General features: G+C 49.5%; 1 protein-coding gene across 1 annotated transcript in view; it reads right to left on the minus strand.

The window, feature by feature from the left end:
* npas1 (neuronal PAS domain protein 1) overlaps window positions 1-26477 on the minus strand; it is a 382645-nt gene that overhangs the window by 257173 nt on the left and 98995 nt on the right. The window contains exon 2 of the mRNA XM_080218356.1: window positions 6712-6897. Within this exon, the coding sequence (XP_080074482.1) occupies window positions 6712-6812 (101 nt within the window). The 5' untranslated portion in view covers window positions 6813-6897. The remainder of the gene's footprint in view (window positions 1-6711; window positions 6898-26477) is intronic.

The raw sequence follows: 26477 nt of genomic DNA on the forward strand, positions 1-26477 counted from the left end.
CACACTCCCCAGGGATTCCCTGTAAATACTGACACACTCCCCGGGATCCCCTGTAAAAAGTGACATAGTCCCTGGGGATCCCTTGTAAAAACTGACACAGTCCCCGGGGATCCCCTGTAAATACTGACACACTCCCCGGGGGACCCTCTGTAAATACTGACACACTCCCCAGGGGACCCTCTGTAAATATTGACGCACCCTCAGGAATCCTGCCAGATTTTGCCGTCAGTCTGTGTTACACCGCACTGTGTCATGTTGCCATTTTGCCACCTGGGAACTGCAGATTTCCTCGCTTGTGCTAAATGTGACACACACTGAGAGCAAACAAAGGAAGTGTTCTTCCCAGAAACATCCTCAGTTGCCCTGACACGGATTATCCTGACAGCATTCCAAGGATTGGGTTGGAAGAACATGCTAATTAATCAGCCTAGTCCTCACAGTGTGTTAGAACAATGCAACCTGAAGTCATAGAGCACCTAAACATATAATAACCCCAAACAAATTGGGACCCTGAGAAACATACAGCAATATTAGATCAAAAGACGCAACGTTCGGGCAGAGAGTTTGGCATTAAGGAGGGTCTGAAAGGAGGAGAGAGATGGATAGAGAGGCAGAGAGACTGTGGGGAGTGGGGAATTCCAGAGCTCGGGGTCCAGGCAGCTGAAGACCCAGACGCCAAGGGAGACAGTGGGTTAGTGGTATTATTGCGAGACTATTAATCCAGAAACTCAGCTAACGTTCTGGGGGACCCGGGTTCGAATCCCAACACGGTAGGTGGTGGAATTTGAATTCAATAAAAAAAATCTGGAATTAAGGACCTACTGATGACCATGAAAGCATTGTCGGAAAAACCCATCTGGTTCATTAAGGTCTCTTTAGGGAAGGAAATCTGCCGTCCTTACCCTGTCTGGCCTACACGTGATTCCAGAACCACAGCAATGTAGTTGACTCTCGACTGACCTCTGAGGGCAAGTAGAGATGGGCAATAAATGCTGGCCCAGCCAGCAACGCCCGTGTCCCACAAATGAATAAAAAATCAGGATGAAAATTAGAATCGTAGAATCAGAAATCCTACGGTGCAGAAAGAGGCCATTTGGCCCATTGAGTCTGCACTGACCACAATCCCAACCAGGCTCTACCCCCACATATTTACCCACTAATCCCTCTAACCTATGCATCTCAGGACCCTAAGGGTCAATTTAGCATGGCGAATCAACCTAACCTGCACATCTTTGGACTGTGGGACAAAACTGGAGCACCTGGAGGAAACCCACACAGACATGGGGAGAATGTGCAAACTCCACACAGACAGTGACCCAAGCCGGGATTTGAACCCGGGTCCCTGGAGTTGTGAAGCAGCAGTGCTACCCACTGTGCTACTGTGCGAAAAGTGGTCTAGAGGCCAGAACTGCAGCAGCGCTGAGATCCTGAAGGATTTTTCTTTCCATTTGTTCGTGGGACATGACTGTCGCTGCCCGGGCCCCCATTTATTACCCATCCCTTAAAGTTGTCCTTTAACCGACTGTCTCGCTCGGCCATTTCAGAGGGGCAGTTGAGAGTCAACCACATCGCTGTGGTTCTGGAGTCACATGTAGGCCAGACAAGGCAAGGACGGCAGATTTCCTTCCCTAAAGGGACATTAGTGAACCAGAAGGTTCTTCTGACAATTGACAAGGGTCATCTCTGGGGGAGGCAATGGCCTAGTGGTATTATCAATGGACTATTAATTTTGGTTTGATTTAGGTTTGATTTGGCTTAGTGTTGTCACATGCACACAGTGAAAATTATTGTTTCTTGCACGCTATACATACCGTTCATAGAGAAGTAAATGAGTGAATGCAGAACGTAGTGTTACAGTCATAGCTAGGGTGTAGAGAAAGGTCAACTTAATACAAGGTGGGTCCATTCAAAAGTCTGTTGGCAGCAGGGAAGAAGCTGTTCTTGAGTCGGTTGGTACGTGACCTCAGACTTTTGTATCTTTTTCCCAAAGGAAGAAGGTGGAAGAGAGAATGTCCGGGGTGCATGGGGGCCTTGATTATGCTGGCTGCTTTTCCAAGGTAGCGGGAAGTATAGGCAGAGCCAAGGGATGGGAGGTTGGTTTGCCTGATGGATTCTGGATTTAGCGAACTGTTTTTCCGACAATGGTTTCACGGTCATCAGTAGATTCTTAATTCCAAATTTTTTTTATTTGAATTCAAATTCCACCATCTGCCATGGCGGAATTCAAACCCCAAGAACATTAGCTGAGTTTCTGTAATTAATAGTCGAGTGAGAAACCACTAGGCCATCGCCTCCCCTGATGGGGAGTTAAGTTCAAAAGATAAGGGAGCCATTCGGCCCATCGATTCTGCTCCGCCATTCGATCAAGGCTGATATGCAGAGGTGGGGTGGCAGGGGGAACAGCAAGACTATCCCCAGAGCAGGAGGACAAGAAACAGTTCAGGTCATTATTTTCATTTCCCCTTCCGGGAGGGGTTTGAAAAGATCGGGAGTTTTAACATTACCTTTGCCAGAGCGTCAGCCAATGCACGTGAGCGAGCAAACGACCATGGGTGAAAAGGACTTGGCGCAATTGCGACAGACGGCAGCAGGATGGATGAACTGAGGCTTCAGGAGAATGCAGAGGGCAGGGGCTAAGAGAGTCCAGAGGTGATGCAGGTATGAATGAGGGCTTCAGCAACAGGTAAGCTCAGGTAGGGTCAAAGAGATGAGTAAACACTAGCAATTTCACATGGGAATGAGAGGCAGGAGGAGGCCATTCAGGCCTTCGAGCCTGCTCCACCATTCATTTTGATCATGGGGGACGGTAGCACAGTGGGTTAGCACTGCTGCTTCACAGCTCCAAGGACCTGGGTTCGATTCCCGGCTCGGGTCACTGTCTGTGTGGCGTTTGCACATTCTCCTTGTGTCTGCGTGGGTTTCCTCCGGGTGCTCCGGTTACCTCCCACAGTCCAAAAATGTGTGGGTTAAGCTGATTGGCCATGCTAAATTGACTGTAGATGCATAGGTTAGAGGTTAGTGGGTAAAATATGTACGGATATGGGGGTAGGGCCTGGGTGGGATTGTGGTCAGTGCAGACTCGATGGGCGGAATGGTCTCTTTCTGCACTGCAGGGTTTCTATGATTTCTATGATGATCATCGAATTCAATATCCTGATCCCCCGTACACCTCCATATCCCTCAATCCCTTCAACCCCAAGAGCTGTATCTAATTTCTTCTTGAAATCAGACAACGCTTTGGCCTCAACTACTTTCTGTGGGAGTGAATTCCACACATTCGCCACCCTCTGGGTGAAGAAATGTCTCCTCACCTCAGTTCTAATCCTCAAAGTACAAACCCTAATTCTGGACCCCCCCCCCCCCCCCCCCACCATCGAGAACATTCTTTCTGAATCAACCCTGATGTGGAGATGCTGGCGTTAACATAAGAACATAAGAAATAGGAGCAGGAGTAGGCCATCTAGCCCTTCGAGCCTGCCCCGCCATTCAACAAGATCATGGCTGATCTGAAGTGGCTCAGTTCCACTTTCCCGCTTTCTCCCCATAACCCTTAATCCCCTTGCCTACCAAAAACCTATCTACCCATTCCTTAAATATATTTAGCGAGGCAGCCTCCACCACTTCAACGGGCAGAGAATTCCAGAGATTCACCACCCCTTGAGTGAAGAAGTTCCTCCTCAACTCCGTTCTAAACTGCCCCCCCTTATCTTGAGGCTGTGCCCTCTAGTCCTGCTGTCCTTTCTGAGCGTTGGACTGGGGTGGGCACCGTAAGCAGGCTCACAACTCCAAGTTAAAGTCCAACAGGGTTATTTGGAATCACGAGCTTGCGGAGTGCTGCTCCTACCTCAGGTGAGTGGAGGTAGGTTCACAAACACAGCATATATAGACAAAGGCAAAATTGCAAGATAATTACAGATTGGACTGTGAAGAACCTGTAATTATCTTGCAATAGTATCTCTGTCTGTGTTTGTGAACCTATCTCCGAAAGCTTGTGATTCCAAATAAACCTGCTGGACTTTAACTCAGTGTTGTGAGACATCTTATGGGGACTTTAACCTAACAAGAAAATGCTGGAAAATCTCAGCAGGTCTGGCAGCGTCTGTAAGGAGAGAAAAAAGCTGATGTTTCGAGTCCAGATGACTCTTTGTCAAAGCTTTAACCTGGTGTTGTGAAACTTCTTACTCTGCCCATCCCAGTCCAATGCAGCATCTCCACATTATGAGTCGATTGGTTCATGACATCAGACTTTTGTATCTTTTTCCCAACGGAAGAAGGTGGAAGAGAGAATGTCTGGGTGTGTGGGGTCCTTGATTATGCCGCAGGAATTGTACACAGAGTCAATGGATGGGAGGCTGGTTTGTGTGATGGACTAGGCTACGTTCACAACCCTTTATAGTTTAAGGTAAAATGATTAGGGGAGATGGTGGGGGAAAGAGAGGGGTCACGGTGCTGCCTCACCAGCACATGTAAGAAGTCTCACAAACCAGGTTTAAGTCCAACAGGTTTATTTGGAATCACGAGCTTTTGGAGCACTGCTCCTTCCTCAGGTGAGTGGAGGAAGGTTCACAAACACAGCATATATAGGCAGAGACACAATTGCAAAATAATTACAAATTCTTCACATTCTAACCTGTAATTATCTTGCAATTATGTCTCTGTCTATATATGCCGTGTTTGTGAACCTACCTCCACTCACCTGATGAAGGAGCAGCGCTCCGAAAGCTCGTGATTCCAAATAAACCTGTTGGACTTTAACCCTGGTGTTGTGAGACTTCTTACTGTCTAACCCTGTTAGAATTTTATACATTTCTACAAGATCCCCTCTCACTCTTCTAAACTCCAGTGAATATAATCCTAACCGACTTAGCCTCTCGTAAGTTCAGTACTCAATAACACCCCCACCTATTTCTTCTGACTGTAGATCCTTCCGAGCGCAACTTCCTGTTACAATTGGCCGCAAATATAACCACCTGACTTCTGGAGGTTGGCTAAACCCAACTAAAGAATTTTCTACTGCTTTCCTGCAGCATATAATGGCGTTGGATGATTCATAAATCGGTCAGGCGATCAACAGGTTGGAAAAGGATCACTTTTGCCCTTCCCTCAACCCCACACAACTCAAATGAGGAGTTGGACTCTTTCTCAAGAAAGAGTCTTCTGGCGCGCCAGAATTTGTTGCCCTAATTTTCCCCCGGCTTCCTCCCACAAGTCCGAAAGACATGCTGGTTAGGGTGCACTGGCCGTGCTAAATTCTCCCTCAGTGTTACCCGAACAGGCGCCGGAGTGTGGCGACTGGGGGGATTTTTGCAGTATCTTCATCGCAGTGTTAATGTGAGCCTACTTGCGGCACTAATATATAAGCTTTTTGTAAACTAATTGCCCCTTGAACTGAGGGCCTCACTTGGCCCACTTCAGAGGGCAGTTAAGAGTCAACCACGTTGCTGTGGGTCTGGAGTCACATGTAGGCCAGGCCGATAAGGACGGCAGATTTCCCTCACTAAAGGACATTGTGATAATCATTGAGAATTTCCTGGTCACCATTACTGAGACTAGTTTTCAATTCCAGATTTTTTTTTGCTTGGCCAAGGGGGAGTTTTCCATCTTGTATATCGCTAAGGCTCTATAACTAATTGAATTTACGAATTCTCGTTGCAATTATACAGGGGCCTTGGTGAGGCTACACCGAGAGTATCGTGTGCAGTTTTGGTCTCCTTTTCTGAGGAAGGTTGCTCTTGTTCTCGAGGGAGTGCAGCAAGGGTTTACCAGGCTGATTCCGGGGATGGCGGGACTGATGTACGAAGAGAGACTGACTAGGTTAGGATTGTTTTCACTGGAGTTCAGACGAATGAGGAGGGATTTCATAGAAACTTATAAAATTCTAACAGGATCAGACAGGGTAAGTGCAGGGAGGATGCTCCCAGTGGCGGGGGTGTCCAGAACCAGGTGCCACAATCTGAGGATTTGGGGTAGACTGTTACTAACAACTTCGTACATTCTCTCTTCCACCTTCTTCCATCAGAAAAAGGACGCAAAAGTCTGAGGTCACGTACCAACTGACTCAAGAACAGCTTCTTCCCTGCTGCCGTCAGACTTTTGAATGGACCTACCTTGCATGAAGTTGATCTTTCTCTACACCCTAGCTATGACTGTAACACTACATTCTGCACTCTCTCCTTTCCTTCTCTACAAATGCTATGCTTTGTCTGTATAGCGCGCAAGAAACAATATTTTTCATTGTATACTAATATCTTTGACAATAATAAGTCAAATCAATTCAAATCAAAATCAAATTTAAGATGGAGATGGGAAGACATTTCTTCACCCAAAGAGTGGTGAGCCTGTGAATTTCATTACCACGGGAAGTAGTTGATGCCAAAACATTGAATGTATTCAAGAGGCGGTTGGGATATAGCACTTGGGGCGAATGGGATCAAAGGTTATGGGGAGAAAGCAGGATTAGGCTATTGAGTTGGACAATCAACCATGTTCGTGAAGAAGGGCAGAGCAGGCTTGAAGGGCCGAACGGCCTCCTCATGCTCCTATCTCCTACGTTTCTATGTCTATATCATTGAATTTTAATTCCACCAGCCTGCCCTGGTGGGATTCGAACCCCCTCTCCCACCAAAGAGCATGAATTACATCAGGCCTCTGGATTACGAGTGACATGACCACTGCGCCACCAAGGTTAGCGTGAAGCCACACAATTCTTACCAAGGGACTGGTTGGTTCTTTACGAGTAGTCCTTGAAGGAAGTCCCACTCTACGCTAACACATTTCAGTTCATTGTTGTACTGCGTTGCCATCTTTAACATTCAGCCACCTTCCCAGAGTCACCTGGCTTTACAGCATCCCTACAGGGTTTCTGATTGGCTGGCGTCCTGAGATGACCTTGACCTCCTAAAAAGAGAGGGCAAGAGAAGAAGGTGAAGTTGGATTTGACACAATCAGTCCGGCTTTGCTCTTGCTTAGTGCTGCACACTGCCGCCTTATCATCCGCCACTTGCCGAACCAAGACCCTTAACTGCAGTGGACGATTTATTCGGTCAGAATAGCGTTTGTTTGGCGGGTCAAAGTCAGTATCAAAATCGTCACTGCCATCATTGGCCAGCTGGTACCTAGGTTGCCCAGAGGAGAACCTCCATTTGATATTCGGTATGGGGGCAGCACAGTGGTTGGCACTGCTGCCTCATGGCACCAGGGACCCGAGCTCCATTCCCAGCTTGGGTCACTGTCTGTATGGAGTTTGCACATTCTCCCCATGTCTGCATGGGTTTCCTCCAGGTGCTCTGGTTTCCTCCCACACTCCAAAGATATGCGTGTTAGGTGGATTGGCCATGCTAAATTGCTCCTTAGTGTCAAACGTGTGTGGGTTAGGTGGATTGGTCATGCTAAATTGCCCCTAGCTTCCCAGGGATTAGAGGGTAAATATGTGGGGTTATGATGATAGGGTAGGACTGTGGTCAGTGCAGGCATGATGGGCTGAATGGCCTCCTTCTGTACTGTAGGGATTCTGTGATTCTAAATGCAGAATGGGTTCATCTCAACAGTTTTTTTAAATTAGTTTGTGGGACATGAGCATCACTGGCTGGGCCAGCATTTATTGCCCATCCCTAGTTGCTTGAGGACAGTTGAGTCAACCACATCGCTGTGGCTCTGGAGTCACATGTAGGCCAGACTGGGTAAGGACAGCAGATTTCCTTCCCTAAAGGGACATCAGTGAAACAGATGGGTTTTTCCGACAATGGGCGTTAGTAGATTCTTAATTCCAGAGAGGTTTTATTGAATTCCAATTTCACCATTTCCTGTTGTGGGATTCAAACCTGGGTCCCCCAGGACATTACTGGATTACTAGTCCAGTGACAATACCACTACGCTACCATATCCCCCGCACAACAACCAGCCCCCCACCACCCCACCCCCCCTTCCTGCCCCGTTAGGCTGGTACAATTAGTTTCAGAATCTCAGAAGTATTTTTTATTCTTATGAAAGATGTGGAACCTGGAAATATTGATGTTCTTTGGGACATGGATGTGGTCATACGCGGAACACAAAGTTCACATGTATGTGCAGCAAACAATCAGGGAGACAAATGGCACATTGGCCTTTATTGCCGTTTAAGACTAGGGAAGTCATTTAAATGTTGGTGGAAAAAAAGAGACATGCAGTAGAATCTTTGTCTTGCACTCACCAGGACAGGTTCGCAAAAAAAAAATTTATATTGCACGGGAAGAGGGTGCTGATTGGTTGGCAAGCGGACTCTTGATTGGTAGAGGCATTGCTATGGAGGGTTCTAATCTGTGAATACATTTACTCTTCCCCAAGTTTTTGCTTGGTTGAAAAATGTGCAAAGCACGGACATCTTCATGCTGTTTGCAAAGGACAGTTTAAGGTTTATTTGTTAATGTCAGCTTACATTAACACTGCAGTGAAGTCAATGTGAAAATCCCCTGGTCGCCACACCTGGTGGGTTTCCTCCAGGTGCTCTGGTTTCCTCCCATAGTCCAAAAGACATGCAGGTTGGATGCACTGAGGGAGAATTTAGCACGGCCAATGCATCTAACCAGCATGTCTTTCAGACTGTGGGAGGAAAGCCACGCAGACACAGGGAGAACGTGAGAACTGCACACAGTCAGTGACCCGAGGTTGGAATCGAACCTGGGCCTCTGGCGCTGTGAGGCAGCATTGTGCCACCCCATCACCCTGCATGCAGATTCATCTTCGAAATGTACAGTCTAATGAACTCCCTTTCTTCGGAGGCTATAGTTGAGAAATTGGCCAGTGGGTTCGCCAACACTGCCCATCTGGACGCCAACTTTCACTGGTCAACAAGTGTGTCAGGATTCCTCCAGTGCCAAGCGCTACAGGATGGGCCTTATCGACAGCTTAGTAAGGAGGCAACTGCTCACTCTGATCGGACCATCACTTGCTGTACGTCATGCCAACTCATGACGAACCAATGGCCGCCATCTTTGAGCCAAAGATGGTGGACACCAGCCCGTCATGAGTTTGGCCCTCAGATTAGCCGGAAGGGGAAGGTATCTCAGAAATTCGAGCCGCAGATGACACTAGCGGCTATGATGGAGTCGCCAATCGAAAGCTAATCTCAACTAACAGGATGCAGCCGTAAAGCCAAAATAATGTTCCGCCCTCCACACAATTGAGTAATGCGGTGTATGAATTTTAATGCCAGTGTGATGCCAGGTATGGAGGCCTTGTGCCCCAATGACTTCTATCAAACTTTAGGCTGTTTGCAAAAATTAATGTGAGGTAACGCATTCTGGAACGTCCAAAGCATACAGGAATTATACAGTAAATAGTAGAACTCTTAGGGGTATTGACAGGCTAGAGAGATCTGGGCGTACATGTCCACCCATCACTGAATGTGGCAACGCAGATGGAGAAGGTGGTCAAGAAGGTTTGGGGCGGCACGGTGGTTGGCACGACTGCCTCACAGCGCCGGGGACACGGGTTCGATTCCAGCCTTGGGTCACTGTCCATGTGGAGTTTGCACATTCTCCCTGTGTCTGCCTGGGTTTCTTCCGGGTGCTCTGGATTCCTTCCACAGCCCAAAGATGTTTGGATTGGCCATGCTAAATTGCCCCTTAGTGTCCAAAGAGGTGGAGGTTAGGTGGATTGGCCATGCTAAATTGCCCCTTAGTGTCCAAAGAGGTGGAGGTTAGGTGGATTGGCCATGCTAAATTGCCCCTTAGTGTCCAAAGAGGTGGAGGTTAGGTGGATTGGCCATGCTAAATTGCCCCTTAGCATCAGGGGGACTAGCTAGGGTAAATGCATGGGGTTATGGAGATAGTGTCTGGGTGGGATTGTGGTCAGTGCAGACTCAATGGGCTGAATAGCCTTCTTCTGCACTGTAGGATTCTATGATTCTATGAAGGCAGACAGCATACTTGCCTTCCTCAGTCGGGGCACTGAATATAAAAAGTGGCAGGTTGAGCTGTACTGGACCTTAGTTAGGCCTCATTTGGAATTAAGTTGATCTTTCTCTACACCCTGTGACTGTAACACTACATTCTGCACTCTCTCCTTTCCTTCTCTATGAACGGTATTCTATGTCTGTTTAGCGCGCACGAAACAATACTTTTTACTGCACACTAATACAAGTGACAATAATAAATCAAATCAAATCGAATAGTTTGTACAATTCTGGTCGCCGCACTGCCAGAATGATGTGGATGTGTTGGAGATGGTACAGGAGAGGTTTACCAGGATGTTGCCTGGTCTGGAGGTTATTAGAGATGAGGAGAGGTTGGATAAACTCGGTTTGTTCTCACTGGAGGTTGAAGGGTGATCTGATAGAGGTTTACAAGATTATGAGTGGCACAGACAGAGTGGATGTTCAGACGCTCCTTTTCTCAGGTAGGAAAATCATGTACAAGGGGACACAGGTTTATGGCGCGCGGCGAAAAGGTTAGAGGAGATGTGCGAGGCAAGTTCTTTACACAGAGGGTGGTGAATGTCTGGAATATGGGAGGTGGTGAGAGGATGAACGATAGCAGCATTTAAGGGGCAGCTATACATGAATGGGACGGGAATGGAAGGATACGGATTCCGTAAGTGCGTAGGGTTTTAGTTCAGTTAGGGCATCACAATGGGTGCAGGCTTGGAGGGTCGAAGGGCCTGTTCCTGTGCAGTAATGTTCTTTGTTACATCCTGCTCATACCCAAGCAGTCCAAGCCAGCAAAACTCAGCATGATTCACAATTGGGCAGCATTTGCTAAACAATCCTGATTGCGCTGAGAATTACACCGACAACCAACTTAACGTTATCTGTCCACAACGGCACTGAGGCTCGCTAACGCATGCTAGAAGTGACATGTACTCACATACCAGGCCTTGCCCCTTTGCAAAGAAAAAAAAATCTCCATGCATCGCATCTTTTTCAACTAAACAAGAGCTTCGGGGCAGCCATACCCTGGCTCATACCCCATGGCAACGTACTGACCAATCCAGATTAATCTGCCTGATTTGAATTTGAAAAGGAAGCTTGGCAGTTAACTGGTCCCTGGTGCATTTTCTATGGCAATGTCTCGACTAATGAGAGCCTGTTTGCCAAATCTTCAGCACAATGCCAAGACCGTGGCCTAATGGTATTATCACTAGACTATTAAGCCAGAAACTCAGTTAATGTTCTGGGGACCCGGGTTCGAATCCCGCCAGGGCAGAATTTGAACTTAATTTTAAAAATCTGGAATTAAGAATCCACTGATGACCATGAAACCATTGTCAGAAAAACCCATCGGGTTCATTAATGTCTTTTAGGGAAGGAAATTTGCCGTCCTTACCCGGTCTGGCCTGCATGTGACTCCGGAGTCACAGCAATGTGGTTGACTCTCAATTGCCCTCCAACGGCAACTAGGGGTGGGCAATAAATGCTGGCCCAGCCAGCAGCACCCATGTCCCACAAATAAATAGAAAAAAGATGGCATTCTTGGTGGCACAGTGATTAGCACTGCCGCCTCACAGCACTGGGATTTCAGGTTCAATTCCAGCTTTGGATCACTGTCTGTGTGGAGTTTGCATGTTCTCCTCGTGTCTGCATGGGTTTCCTGCTCTGGTTCCCTCCTAAGTCCAAAGATGTGTGGGTAAGGTGGATTGGCCGTGCTAAATTGTCCCTTAGTGTCAGGGGGACTAGCTAGGGTAAATGCATGGGGTTAGGGGGATAGAGCTTGGGTGGGGTTGTAGACTCGATGGGCCGAATGACCTCCTTCTGCACTGCAGGAATCTAGGATTCTAAGTGTGTGACCCACAGGTGAGCCATTTTCAGGACATTAGACAGAAGAGTAACACAGTAAGACAGAACGGAGCTCTTTTGGGCTTAGCATTCCTGCCTCTGAGCCAGAAGTTCCAGGTTCAAGTCCCACCCCAGGACTCGATGGCCATGAAAGGTACCAAAGAGGTTCAGCGCCAACCTGGCAAAATCCTTCCAACAAAATGCCAAGTGGTGAGAACGGGGCAGAGTCCTGGTCATACGTGTGATGGAAAGAACATTGGAACCTCTATCATCGCCACCCATATTGCCAGATTACAACGTGCACGTTGCCACGGCACCCCAGATTTCCTGAGTGTACTTTAGCCCACCACCTCTTGATAGGAGTCAAAGGAGGAGCTGCTGCTTTGGAAAGAACTGAAAGGTGAATGCCCGTAAAAGTAAGGAAGACTAAGGAAATTTGGCATGTCCACTATGACTCTCACCAACTTTTACAGATGCACCGCAGAAAGCATTCTTTCTGGTTGTATCACAGCTTGGTATGGGCTCCTGCTCTGTCCAAGACTGCAAGGAACTACAAAAGGTCGTCAGTGTAGCCCAATCCATCACACAAACCAGCCTCCCATCCATTGACTCCGTCTACACTTCCCGCTGCCTCGGGGAAAAGCAGCCAGCATAATTAAGGACCCCGGACATTTTCTCTTCCACCTTCTTCCGTCAGAAAAAAGATACAAAAGTCTGAGGTCATGTACCAACCGACTCAAGAACAGCTTCTTCCCTGCTGCCGTCAGACTTCTGAATGGACCTACCTCGCACTAAGTTGATCTTTCTCTGCACCCTAGCTATGACTGTAACCCTACATTCTGCACTCTCCCCTTTCCTTCTCTATGAACGGTATGCTTTGTCTGTGTAGCGTGCAAGAAACAATACTTTTCACTGTTAATACATGTGACAATAATAAATCAAATCAAATCTAAAGGTGAATGCCTTTAGAACTGGCTAAAGAAAGAGAGTGCTGGCTACTGGTTGCCACAGAAACAGCTGTAGTTTAGATGATGCCATGACCCCTTCTGACTGGAGGGCCTGGGTCAAGAAACTGTCTTAGTCAAGGAACAAGTGGAGGGGGAATAATGTGGCAGCACCTCTTCGTGCTGGGGGTAGATTAAAGAGTCGGACATGTTAGTGCGAGGGGTCCTGGCTGAGGTGTGAAGCGGTTTTACCTCAGGTGAAACCACAACAGGAACCCGCACTCCAAAGGCCAACTTCCCTTTTCTGGGCCGGCTTTATTTCTGCTCCTCCTGACCTGAGATACATCAGCCCGAGCAAACAGCAAAAACCCAAGCCCTGATTGCACTCCCTGTCCCTTACTACCTGAGAGATAGAGAGGATATAAGAACATAAGAAATAGGAGCAGGAGTAGGCCATCTAGCCCTTCGAGCCTGCGAGACAGAGAGGGAGAGAGAGAGACAGAGGGAGAGAGAGAGAGAGAGAGAGAGAGAGAAACAGAGGGAGAGAGAGAGAGAAACAGAGGGAGAGACAGAGGGAGAGAGGGATAGAGAGAGAGAGAGAGAGAGACAGACAGACAGACAGAGAGGTAGAGAGAGAGAAAGAGAGAGAGAAAGAGAGAGACAGAGAGAGAGACAGAGAGAGAGAGACAGAGAAAGAGGAAGAGCCAGAGAGAGACAGAGAGGGAGAGACAGAGAGGGAGAGACAGAGAGGGAGAGACAGAGAGGGAGAGACAGAGAGGGAGAGACAGAGAGGGAGAGACAGAGAGACCGAGAGAGACAGAGAGAGAGGGAGAGACAGAGGGAGGGAGAGACAGAGGGAGGGAGAGACAGAGGGAGGGAGAGACAGAGGGAGGGAGAGACAGAGGGAGGGAGAGACAGAGGGAGGGAGAGACAGAGGCAGGGAGAGAGGGACAGAGAGAGAGATATAGAGAAAGAGAGATTGAGATAGAGAAAGATAGAGAGACAGAGTTAGAGAGAGACAGAGAGCTATATTAAAGAAGGATAGAGATAGATGGATAGATAGATAGAAAAAGAGAGATTAGAGAGATAGAGAGAGAGGGAGAGAAAGAGAGACAGAGGGAAAGATAGAAATAGAGAGAGACAGAGAGATAGAGACAGACAGAGACAGAGACATAAAGATAGAAATAGAGGGATAAAGAGAGAGATAGACAGATAGAGACAGAGAGAGATAGACAGATAGAGACAGAGAGAGATAGACAGATAGAGACAGAGAGAGACAGAGAGAGATTAGAGAGATAGATAGAGAGAGAGATAGATAGAGAGACAGAGAGAGAGCTACTGATAAAGTTAGAGAGAGAGAGGGAGATATAGAGAGATAGCAGGATGGAGATAGATAGAGAGTGAAAGAGACAGAGAGAGAGAGAGGGATAGAGCAATAGAGAAAGAATGAGAGCGAGAGAAAATCAGCGAGAGAGGGAGAGCGAAAATGAGAGCAAGAGTGAATGAGAAAGAGAAGAGAGATAGAGAGAGCCAAAGAGTGAGAGTTCGAGATAGAAAGAGAGAGAGAGACAGAGAGAGACCAAGAGTGAGTGAGAGAGAAAGAGCAAGAGAAGAGAATAATAAAGTGATCAAAGGAAAAAAGAGAATTTAAAAAGTTTCTGAAGTTTGATAGACTATGTGTGAAGCAAATTTACTGTTGTTATGAAGACACACAGCTGCCAGGTAGTACACAGCAAGATCCCAGTAACAGCAATGAGATGAATAAGCAGCTAAATTCCTCCTGTGGGATATTTTACACACACCACGTGGAAGACCCCCTGAAAGCACGCGGAGCGTCTAATAGTGCTGTTAAGGTCAGGGCTGTCCCGATTCAATGTTCTGTTCAGACTGTGGCCCCCAGTTGTGGGGGACAGATTTAGCATGGCCAATTCACCCAACCTACACATCTTTGGACACTAAGGGGCAATTTAGCATGGCCAATTCACCTAACCTGCACATCTTTGGAGTGTGGGAGGAAACCGGAGCACGGGGGAGAACGTGCAGACTCCACACTGACAGACAGTCACCCGAGGCCAGAATGGAGCCTGGGTCCCTGGCGCTGTGAGGCAGCAGTGCCAACCCCTGTGCCACCGATGCTGAGGAACCACTACTGTGCCCGGGGGGGGGGCAGAGGGTGGGGGCGGTGGTGCTAGGTGTTATGTTCAATGCATGCCATGGCTAGGAGGGGAAGTGGGAAAATCTCCCCCAGTTAATATTTGAGGCTCGTGTGGAGTTTAAATACCAGCATGGGGCCTACTGAGCCTAGAGGCCTGTTCCTGTGCTGTGAGCCTCTGGTCACCCTACCCGGCACTGGATAACAAGCAGGGTGGTGCAGACTTATTGCTTAACACACCATGTTTTCTGCAATCCAATGGCAGAAACTAAACTGGCACCACAGTGAAGTCAGGCTTGGTGAATTAATTCACCTTCAGGCCCAGAATCAGGCAGCACATCCGTTAGACCACCACTCTCAACAACGCAATTACTCCAAAGGGCCAGTGCTGCCTCTGTACCAGGCTGGCGAGGCTCTTGCCCCCCTGCCCCAGTGCCCCCTCCCACTGAGGGCACGGCCAATTCCCCTCAACATCAACCTGCCCATCGCAAGTGCGCAGCATTGCCATGGCAACCAGCTCACCCGCCCTCCAGGGTCTCCCGGGCATCGACCAGAATCAGAGCTTAATCCCCCTCCGCCACGCAAAATCCAGGAGAGAAACGAGAGGGGGAAAGTTTATTATTTTGTTAGTGTCACGAGTAGGCTTACATTAACACTTGCAAAGGAGTTAGGGGAGTGGCACAGTGGTTAGCACTGCTGCTTCACAGTGCCAGGGACGCAGGATCGATTCCCAGCTTGGGTCACCGTCTGTGTGGAGTCTGCATGTTCTCCCCGTGTCGGCGAGGGTTTGCTCCGGTTTCTCTCCACAGTCCAAAAGATGCAGAAGTTAGGTGGATTGGCCAGGCTAAAACGTCCCTTAGTGCCCAATGATGTGCAGGTTAGGCGGATTAGCCATGTTAAATTGCTCCTCAGTGTCCCAAAAATATGCAGGTTGCACAGTGGCACAGTGGTTAGCATTGCTGCCTCATAGTGCCAGGGACCCGGGTTCGATTCCCAACTTGGATCTCTGTCTGTGTGGAGTTTGCACATTCTCTCTATGTCTGCATGGGTTTCCTCCGGGTGCTCCGATTCCCTCACAGAATTCGAAAGACGTGCTGGTTAGGTGCATTGGTCATGTTAAATTGTCCCTCAGTGTACCTGAACAGGCGCTGAAGTGTGGCAACGAGGGGGTTTGTCCCACAGTGACTTCATTGCAGTGTTAATGTAAGCCTACTTGTGACTATTAAAATAAACATTAGGTTTGGTGAATTGGCCGTGTTAAATTGCCCCTTAGTGTCAGGAGAACTATCTAGGGTAAGCCATATAGGACGGAGGTGAGGAGACATTTCTTCACCCAAAGAGTGATGAGCCTGTGGAATTCATTACCACAGGAAGTAGTTGATGCCAAAACATTGAATGTATTCAAGAGGCGGCTGGATATAGCACTTGGGGGCGAATGGGATCAAAAGTTATGGGGAGAAAGCAGGATTAGGCTGCTGAGTTGGATAATCAGCCATGATAGTTATGAATGGCGGAGCAGGCTCGAAGGGCCAAATGGCCTCCTTCTGCTTCTATCTTCTATGTTTCTATGGGGATAGGGCCTGGGTGGGACTGTGGTCAGTGCAAACTCATCTTTCTGCACTGTAGGATTCTATGGTTCTATAAATTTGATTTGATTTATTATTTTCACATGTATTAACATGCAGTGAAAAATATTGTTTCTTGCGCACTAAAATCCCCTAGTCACCACACTCCGGCACCTGTTCGGGTACAGTGAGGGAGAATTTAGTGTGGCCAGTGCACCCTAACCAGCACAACTTTCCGAGTGTGGGAGGAATGTGAGGTAATGCATTTTGCAAGGTCTAACACAGGTAGGAAACATACAGTAAATGGCAGAACCCAGTATTGATAGGCAGAGGGATCTGGATATACAGGTACACAGGTCACTGAAAGTGGCAACGCAGGTGGAGAAGGTCGTCAAGAAGGCATACAGCATGCTTGCCTTCATTGGTCAAGGCAGTGAGTTTAAAAATTGGCAAGTCATGTTGCAGTTTTATAGAACCTTAGTTAGGCTGCACTTGGAATATAGTGTTCAATTCTGGTCACCAAACTACCAGAAAGATGTGGAGGCTTTGGAGAGGGTACAGAAAAGATTTATGGAGGGCATTATCTATGAGGAGAGGTGGAGAAACTTGGTTTGTTCTCACTGGAACAACGGAGGTTGAGGGGCGACCTGATAGAAGTCTACAAGATTTTGAGGGGCATGGACAGAGTGGATAGTCAGTAGCTTTTTCCCAGGGTGGAAGAGTCAATTACTAGGGGGCACAGATTCACGGTGCAAGAGGTAAGATTTAAAGGAGATGTACGAGGCTCGTTTTTTAACACAGAGGGTGGTGGAACTTGCTGCAGGGGGGAGGTAGTGGAAGCAGAAACGATCGTGGCTTTTTAAGCGATTGTCTTGACAAATACGTGAATAGGACAGGGACAGAGAGAAGGGTGGGGGGTTTTTAGTTCAGTCGGGCAGCATGGCCGGTACAGGCTTGGAGGGCCGAAGGGCCTGTTCCTGTGCTGTAATTTTCTTTGTTCTTTTGAAACCGGAGCACCCGGAGGAAACCCACGCAGAAGCTAGGAGAACACCAAGCTCCACCCGCAAGTCCCTGTCGCTGTGGGGCAGCAGGGGTAACGCAGGAGTTACGGGAATAGAGCCTGGGGTGGGACTGTGGTCGGTGCAAGCTCGACGGGCTGAACGGCCTCCCTCCGCACTGTGGGGAACTCTACCACTGTTGCCCGGCCCGCTCGCGACTCGGACGAACAGGGCAAGTCCCAGCTGCCCAGCGCGGGTCGCTGAGGCACTCTATCGGCCCGGGAAGCAAGCACTGCCCTTCCCCTCCGACTCTCTCTCAACTTTCGGAGCTGAACCAGCCACATGGGGTGGGGGGGACACGGGTAGTTGAAGAGGGTTTTTGCGGGGGGAGGGAGAGGTTAGATAAACACATCAGAGAGAGAGGAATCGAGGGTTATCGCTGAGGCTGCGTGATGGATTAAGCTGGGACGAGGCCTCGTGTGGAAGGATAAACAGTCTTGGTGGTTTGTTTCTGCTCTGTACGCTGGGTGTAAGTTTGACAGCTGTCTGGATTGTGCAGACTCCCACCCCGCAGCTGCGGATTATCTTTTCTAATTGAATATTCAAGCTTCTGACATCTGAGACTAACCATCCGTCTGTTATATTCCGCTTCAGGCCCCGCAGAGACTCGTAGCTCCAGTCCGCTATTTGCACTATAAAGCACCAACCTTCACTCGCTGCGGAACTCTGTCACGGACACTCACTCAGAGAACGGCGCCTCGCATAGTTGCCGAGCTGCCGAGTTGCTGTTTAGTCCCCACCCCCTCCCCCCACCCCGCCCGTCCCTCGCCGGCAAATCTCTAACTCCTGGTCGGGGTCACCGACTCGGGGGTCGGAATCGGCAGGATACGGAGCGGGCCATTCGGCCCTGCTCCGGCAGAACGCCACGCTGGTCAGCACTTCTGCCTCACAGCGCCAGGGACCTGGGTTCGATTCCCGCCTCGGGTCTGTGTGGAGTTTGCGTGTTCTCCCCATGTCTGTGCAGGTCTCCTCGGGTGCTCCAGTTTCCTCCCACAGTCTGAAAGATGTGTAGCTTAAGTGGATGGGCCATGCTAAATTGCCCCTAGTGGCCAAAGATGTGCAGGTTAGGTGGATTGGCCATGCTAAATTGCCCCTTAGTGTCCAAAGATGTGCAGGTTAGGTGGATTGGCCATGCTAAATTGCCTCTTAGTGTCCAAAGATGTGCAGGTTAGGTGGATTGGCTGTGCTAAATTGCCCCTTAGTGTCAGGCGGACTATCTGGATTAGATGCATGAGGTTATTGGGTTAGGGTCTGGGTGGATCACGATTGGTGCAGACTCAATGGGCTGAATGGCCTCCTTCTGCACTGTAGGATTCTATGATTCTAACTGCAGTCCAGACCAGTTTGTCCTTCGTAAAAAAACAAGCACAGCCTCACAAAACTGAAAAGCAGTTAGTTTGTTTGATTTTAAAATTAAGCAAATATAAAATGATTAAAATACAGAGAATTAGCATAATTCGATATCTTGTAAAACTGCTTCATGTTTTCCAGATTCTCTCGGGCCATTGCTGCATTCCTGGATACCTTAAATATGTTCACATATCCCGGGGACCCCCCTAAATACAGACACGCTCCCCGGGGACCCCCTGTAAATACAGACACGCTCCCCGGGGACCCCCCTGTAAATACAGACACGCTCCCCGGGGACCCCCAGTAAATACAGACACGCTCCCCGGGGACCCCCTGTAAATACAGACACGCTCCCCGGGGACCCCCTGTAAATACAGGCACGCTCCCCAGGGACCCCCTGTAAATACAGGCACGCTCCCCGGGGACCCCCTGTAAATACAGGCACGCTCCCCGGGGACCCCCTGTAAATACAGGCACGCTCCCCGGTGACCCCCTGTAAATACAGGCACGCTCCCCGGGGACCCCCTGTAAATACAGGCACGCTCCCCAGGGGACCCCCTGTAAATACAGACACGCTCCCCAGGGGACCCCCTGTAAATACAGACACGCTCCCCGGGGACCTCCTGTAAATAGACACGCTCCCCGGGGACCCCTTGTAAATACTGACACACTCCCCGGGGACCCCCTGTAAATACTGACACGCTCCCCGGGGACCCCCTGTAAGTATTGACACAGTCCCCAGGGACCCCCTGTAAATACTGACACACTCCCCGGGGACCCCCTGTAAATACAGACACGCTCCCCGGGGACCCCCTGTAAGTACTGACACACTCCCCCCAGGGGTCCCCTGTAATCAATGCCTCCATGCCTTAGCGCAAGTTTGAGCTCAGTCCTGTACCTTTCCCTTTGACCACCCTTCGGGCGATAGCCAACAGAACTATAAGACCACAAGACATAGGAGCAGAATTAGGCCACTCGGCCCATCGAGTCTGCTGCACCATTCTATTATGGCTCATATTTTTCTCATCCTCATTCCTTTGTCCCATAACCCCTGACCCCCTTATTAATGAAGAACCTATCTATCTCTGTCTCAAAGACACTCAACGACCTGGCCTCCACAGCCTTCTGCGGCAAAGAGTTCCACAGATTCACCACTCTCTGGCTGAAGAAATTCCTCCTCATCTCTGTTTTAAAGGATTGTTCCTATAGCCTGAGGTTGTGCCCTCTGGTTCTACTTTTTTCTACTAGTGGAAACATCCTCTCCACGTCCACTCTATCCAGGCCTCGCTGTATTCAGTAAGTTACAATAAGATCCCCCCTTCATCCTTTCAATCTCCAACGAGTACAGACCCAGAGTCCTCAACCATTTCTTATACGACAAGCTCTCCATTCCAGGGATCATTCTTACCCAACTAGGAAGGGGGATGCAGGGGTCGTGGAGAAGCCAGTGACGTGGGAGGAGGGCAGCACGGTGGTTAGCACTGCTGCCTCACAGCGCCAGGGAACCGGGTTCGATTCCCGGCTCGGGTCACGGCCTGTGTGGGGGGTTGCACATTCTCCCCGTGTCTGCATGGGTTTCCTCCAGTTTCCCCCCCACAGTCCGAAAGACGTGCTGGTTAGGTGGATTGGACATGGTAAACGTGTGGGGTTATGGGGATGGGTTGAAAGGGAGAGCTGTTGGGACTGGGTTAACTGCAACCTTCCAATTTAGACCTAATTTGCATGTTAATTGTTTAGTAGTACTCTCCGGGATATATAAAAGGGTTACAGGCGGCTCTGGCTATTGGGGGGCTGTGTATGTGGACTTGTAAAAGAGAATTAAGTGAGTTTGTGAAGAAACTGGACTGCAACTGAAAGGCTCAACAAAGCTTTGGATGGGAGACCCTTTTGGAGAGTCAGTGCAGACTCGATGGGCCGAATGGCCTCTTTGCACTGTAGGGATTCTATGCAGGTTCCAGATTGAAATGAAGCCAGACTGGGAGTAAACGCAGCTCAGTGAGGTCAGGAATGTCATCTGCTTCCATTTCCCACACTCCCAGCTCCAGCTGCTCCCGGTTCCCCCAGGGCCCCAACTTCCCACATTGACCCAGAACTTGCCTCCTTCCGGATCTTTCGTAATCTTCTCCTGACGGGGCTGGAGCTCCGGATGGTCCAGCACTGCTTCAGATAAAGGGTTAGGACTCTAACCTGCAATGTGGCTGTACAGGGGGCAGAGAGTACATCGCCTACCCCACCCCTCAAAGCTTTGGGATAAATAGCCATCATTAACATGTTGGTGTGAGGTAGGTGGTAATGCGTAATGTCTGGAGGAGGTGGAGGGGAGAGAGTCCCTGGTAAAATGAGGGCACGGTGAATGCACAATGACCATCCGTTTACTGAGATGACCTTACCTGCAATTCCATATCCATAGAATCCCTACAATGCAGAGTGAGGCCATTCGGTCCATTGAGTCTGCACTAGCCACAATCCCACCCAGGCCCTATTCCCATAACCCCACATATTTACCCTGCTAACCCCGCCTGTCACTAAGGGGCAATTTAGCATGGCCAATCCACCTAACCTGCACATCTTTGGACACTAAGGGAGAATTTAGCATGGCCAATCCACCTAACCTGTACATCTTTGGACACTAAGGGAGAATTTAGCATGGCCAATCCACCTAACCTGCACATCTTTGGACACTAAGGGAGAATTTAGCATGGCCAATTCACCTAATCTGCACATCTTCGGACACTAAGGGACAATTTAGCATGGCCAATCCAGTTAACCTGCATATCTTTGGACACGAAGAGGCAATTTAGCATGGCCAATCTACCTGAACTGCATGTCTTTGGACAGTAAGGGGAAATTTAGCACGACCAATGCACCTAACCAGCACGTCTTTCAGACTGTGGGAGGAAACCGGAGCACCCAGAGGAAACCCACGCAGACATGGGGAGAACATGCAAACTCCACACAGCCAGTGACCCGAGGCCGGAACTGAATTCGGTTCCCTGGGCGCCGTGAGGCAGCAATGCCAACCACTGCGCCACCCAGGCAGATTTGGCACTGAGAAGCAAGATGCAGGTCTGAACAGGGCTCAAATACCGTCAAACGGAACTCACCTGGACATTTCCAAGTTCCATTGTTCTTTTTTTTAAATCCCCTTCTAGGTGAGCAGGCTGAGGTGGTTAAACTCAGGAGAGTGTTGGAAAAAAAGAGGCCAGCATCCGAGGACCAGGGAGGACTCGGAGGGCTGTGGGTCTGGAGGAAGAGGGGGGGCGAGGCGAGGCGAGACACAGGGAGGGAACAAGGAGGGGTTTCGAAAGACGGAGTAACTGGTGGAGCGGGGAGCCAGGGTTGGTCCATGAGCACGGGGGGGAGGGCGGATGGGTGCACAGGGCAGTGACGCAGGGAGCACTCGGGAGAGAGAGGGGGGCTGTAGCCCGACGATCTCCCCAGTAATCAGGCGCTACGCAATCGCAGCCGAAGGTTAGGGCCGGTTCTGGATGTTGTTGCAAGAGCAGGCAAAAAAAAAAATCAAACAAAAAAGCAAAGAGGAAACAGCAGAATATACACACACACACACACAAAAATACCCTCCTGCAGCAAATGTTTTCTGTGTCCTTTCGACCTCTGCACTGCTCCCCGGGATACAATGGGAACCTTGTGCTGGGGAAAGACAACAATGGGACGCTTTAGCGTCGCGCGTCCTTGTTAGCATTCCCGTGGCCGAGAAGTGCAGTTCAACGTTGGAAGAGGCGCATCTCGTGCGCAAACCCCCGGCACCCACCCACCCAGCTAGCCATCCCTTCCATCTTTAACATCCTCCCTCTCGCTCTCAAAGGCTGACTCTCACTGGGGTGAGAGCCAATCTCTCCAGATGTATCGCAGCTCAGTACGGCTTCTGCTCTGACCAAGACCGCAAGGAACTACAAAGGGTCGTGAACCCATTCCATCGTGCAAAACCAGCCTCCCATCCGTTGACTCTGTCTACACTTCCCGCTGCCTCGGCAAAGCTGCCAGCATAGTTAAGGACCCCGGACACTCTCTCTTCCACCTTCTTCTGTCGGGGAAAAGATACAGGAGTCCGAGGTCACGTACCAACCGACTTGAGAACAGCTTCTTCCCTGATGCTTCCAGCAGACTTTTGAATAGATCTACCAAATATTAAGCTGAGTTGATGGCCTCGTGGTATTATCGCGACACTATTAATACAGAAACGCAGCTAATGTTCTGGTTTTGAATCCCCCCCCCCCACAGCAGATGGTAGAATTTGAATTCAATTTTTATAAAATCTAGAATTAAGAATCTACTGATGACCATTGTCGATTGTTGGAAAAACCCATCTGACTCACTAATGTCCTTTAGGGAAGGAAATCTGCTGTCTTTACCTGGTCTGGCCTACATGTGACTCCAAAGCCACAGCAATATGGTTGACTCTCAACTGCCCTCCTTGGGCAACAAGGGATGGGCAATAAATACTGGCCCAGCCAGCGACGCCCGTGTCCCACGAATGAATATTAAAAAAAAATCGTTCTCTACATCCTAGTTATGACTGTAACACTACATTCTGCACTCCTTTCCTTCTCTATGAACAGTATGCTGTGTCCGTACAGCATGCAAGAAACAATACTTATCACTGTATCCCAGTATATATGACAATAATAAATCAAACCAAATTCTGTTGTGTCAATTCTGTCCCCTCGCACACCCCGCTAAACATTTGCGCCAAAGCCCTTTGCAATGGGGGGGGGGGTCAAAGGTCAGGAAAGAGAGTCCTGGGTATGCCGACTGCACGCCTGGTCAGGGCAGAGGGGTCAAATACGGTGCGAGGCCGAAGATCTACCCTGAATTGGTCACTGACAAAATCCATCTCTGACTGAGTCACCATCATGAGACAAAGCCTTCAATGAAATGGCGAGATTATCCCCCTAACCACAAGCTCATATCTAAAATATCTCATATTAAACTAGAAAAAGTGCAGAAGTGGTTTACCAGTAAACTAGTAAACCAGGATGCTACCGGGACTTGGTGGTTTGAGTTATAAGGAGAGGTTGGATAGACTGGGACTTTTCTCTCTGGAGCGGAGGAGGCTGAGGGGTGATCTTATTGAGGTCTATAAAAAAATGAGGGGCACAAATCAGTTAGACAGTCAATATCTTTTCCCAAAGATAGGGGAGTCTAAAACTAGAGAACGTAGGTTTAAGGTGAGAGGGGAGAGATACAAAAGGGCCCAGAGGGGCAATTTTTTCACACAGAGGGTGGTGAGTGTCTGGAACAAGCCGCCAGAGGTAGTAGTAGAGGCGGGTACAATTTTGTCTTCTAAAAAGCATGTGGACAGTTACGTGTGTACGATGGGATATGGACCAAATGCGGGCAATTGGGATTATTAGCTTAATGGTAAAAACTGGGCAGCATGGACAAGTTGGGCTGAAGGGCCTGTTTCCATGCTAATTTGATTTGATTTGTTTTATTATTGTCACATGTATTAGCATGCAGCAAAAAGTATTGTTTCTTGCGCACTATACAGACAAAGCATGCCATTCGCAGAGTAGGAAAGGAGAGGGTGCAGAACGTAGCGTTACAGTCGTAACTAGGGTGTAGAGAAAGATCAACTTAATGCAAGGTAGGTCCACTCAAAAGTCTGACAGCAGCAGGGAAGAAGCTGTTCTTGAGTCAGTTGGTACGTGACCTGAGTTTTGTATCTTTCCCCTGACGGAAGAAGGCGGAAGAGGGTGCGTGGGGTCCTTAATTACGCTGGCTGCTTTGCCGAGGCAGCGGGGAACGTTGACGGAATCAATGGATGGGAGGCATCTATATTGCGCAGGCCATTTTTTTTCTTGGGTGGAGGCACGCGGAAGGGAAATGGCAAACCATCTTTCTTGAAGCGGGAGACTGCAACATTCTGCCGGAGGACGGTACGGACATGAGGGATGAGCTATTCCCGGGGAAGCAGCAGAGCTTTTCCTTGTCACCCCCCCACCCCCCCTTTCCTCAGTGTGACAGATGTTGTGCAGGGCTGGTAATAACACTCCATTCATAAAACTGCAGGGAAACTGGCCTCCCACCAACCAGCGATAATGTACGTACACAGCTGGCTAAGCAAAGGCACAGCGGGAGAGGAGATCCCCGACCGCAGTCTCCACTCTGCCGAACACATTCCCTCTCGGTTCCCATCAAAGCTCCTAGTGACCCGGCCAAATCCGGGTTTTAGATCCCCCCACCCCCAACCCCCACCCCAGCGCCCGCTTGGGAGGCAAGTTCTGTACACCTCGGGTGATTGTGGGCCTCTCTGCCAGACACGCGGGGTCCGTCTACGCGATTCAGCAGCGTGGGCACCAAATTGGCTTACATTAACGCTGCAGTGAAGTTGCTGTGAAAATCCCCTAGCCGCCACGCTCCTGTTTGGGTACGCTGCAGGAGACTTTAGCAGCTGACCAGCACGTCTTTCAGAGTGCGGGAGGAAACTGGAGCAAGCGGAGGAAACCCACGCAGACACGGGGAGAACGTGCAGACTCTGCACAGGCAGTGACCCAAGCCAGGAATCGAACCCAGGTCCCTGGCGCTGTGAGGCAGCAGTGCCAATCACTGTGCCATCCTGACCAGCACGTCTATCAGATTGTGGGAGGAAACCCAGAGCAAGCGGAGGAAACCCACGCAGACACGGGGAGAGAGAACCCACGGCCATTTAGCCTGCCAAGTGGCGCGGGGTCTAAAACCCGGAGTTAGGAGGGGGTTGGACAGGGAGTAGGACTTTGGGGGGGGGGGCGGTGGTGGAGAACAGAAAGGAAAAGGCCAAGGGAGCGATGGGATTGTCCGGAGACTTCCTCCGGGGGAAGGGAATCCGCCATGGGCAAGGCCTACTCCAGATTCCAGCCTCGTTGGCGACAGAGGTTGCCTCCTAGGACGCCCCCCCCTCCCCCTCCCCCTCCCCCTAGTGGCCCAGCAAGCCGCATAAATGGAGACATTCAGGAATAGCTTTTCACCCATCGTCTCCAAGGCAACAATGGAATGGAGTGGCGGTGCAGCCGTAACCCATGACCACACGGGCCTACATTAAAAAGGAAGGTCACACTTTGACCCGTTGGCCTCGGTCCAATTAGTTGGCCCCATCACAGCTGAGAGGGTGAGGTCACGACAAAAAAATTGATTTCTCACCACCCCCCCTCCCCCCCACCCCCATTTACAGGATGTGGGTTTCGCTGCCCAGGCCTGTGCTTATTAGCCATCCCTAATTGCCCACATTCATGGTGTAGAATCATAGGATCTGTACATTGCAGAAGGAGGCCATTCAGCCCATCAGATCTGCACTGGCAACAAACCCACCAAGGTCCTATCCCTGTAACCAACCTATTTAATACCCCGACACTAAAAAGCAATTTAGCATGGCCAATCCACCTAACTTGCACAGCTTTGGACGCTAAGAGGCAACTTAGCATGGCCAATCCACCTAACCCACACATCTTTGGACATGAAGGGGCAATTCAGAATGTCTAATCCAGCTAAATAGCACATTTTTGGTCGCTAAGGAACAATTTAGTGTGACCAACCCCCACCTAATCAGCACATCTTTGGATGCCAAATGTCAATGGTTGTGGGTTCTCCCCGTGTCTGCGTGGGTTTCCTCCCACAATCTAAAAGACGCTTTGGTTAGGGGGCACTGGCTGTGCTGAAGTC

This window comes from Carcharhinus amblyrhynchos, unplaced genomic scaffold (assembly GCF_965287045.1).
Source record: "Carcharhinus amblyrhynchos unplaced genomic scaffold, sCarAmb.v2.hapA scaffold_37, whole genome shotgun sequence".
Classification (NCBI taxonomy): domain Eukaryota; kingdom Metazoa; phylum Chordata; class Chondrichthyes; order Carcharhiniformes; family Carcharhinidae; genus Carcharhinus; species Carcharhinus amblyrhynchos.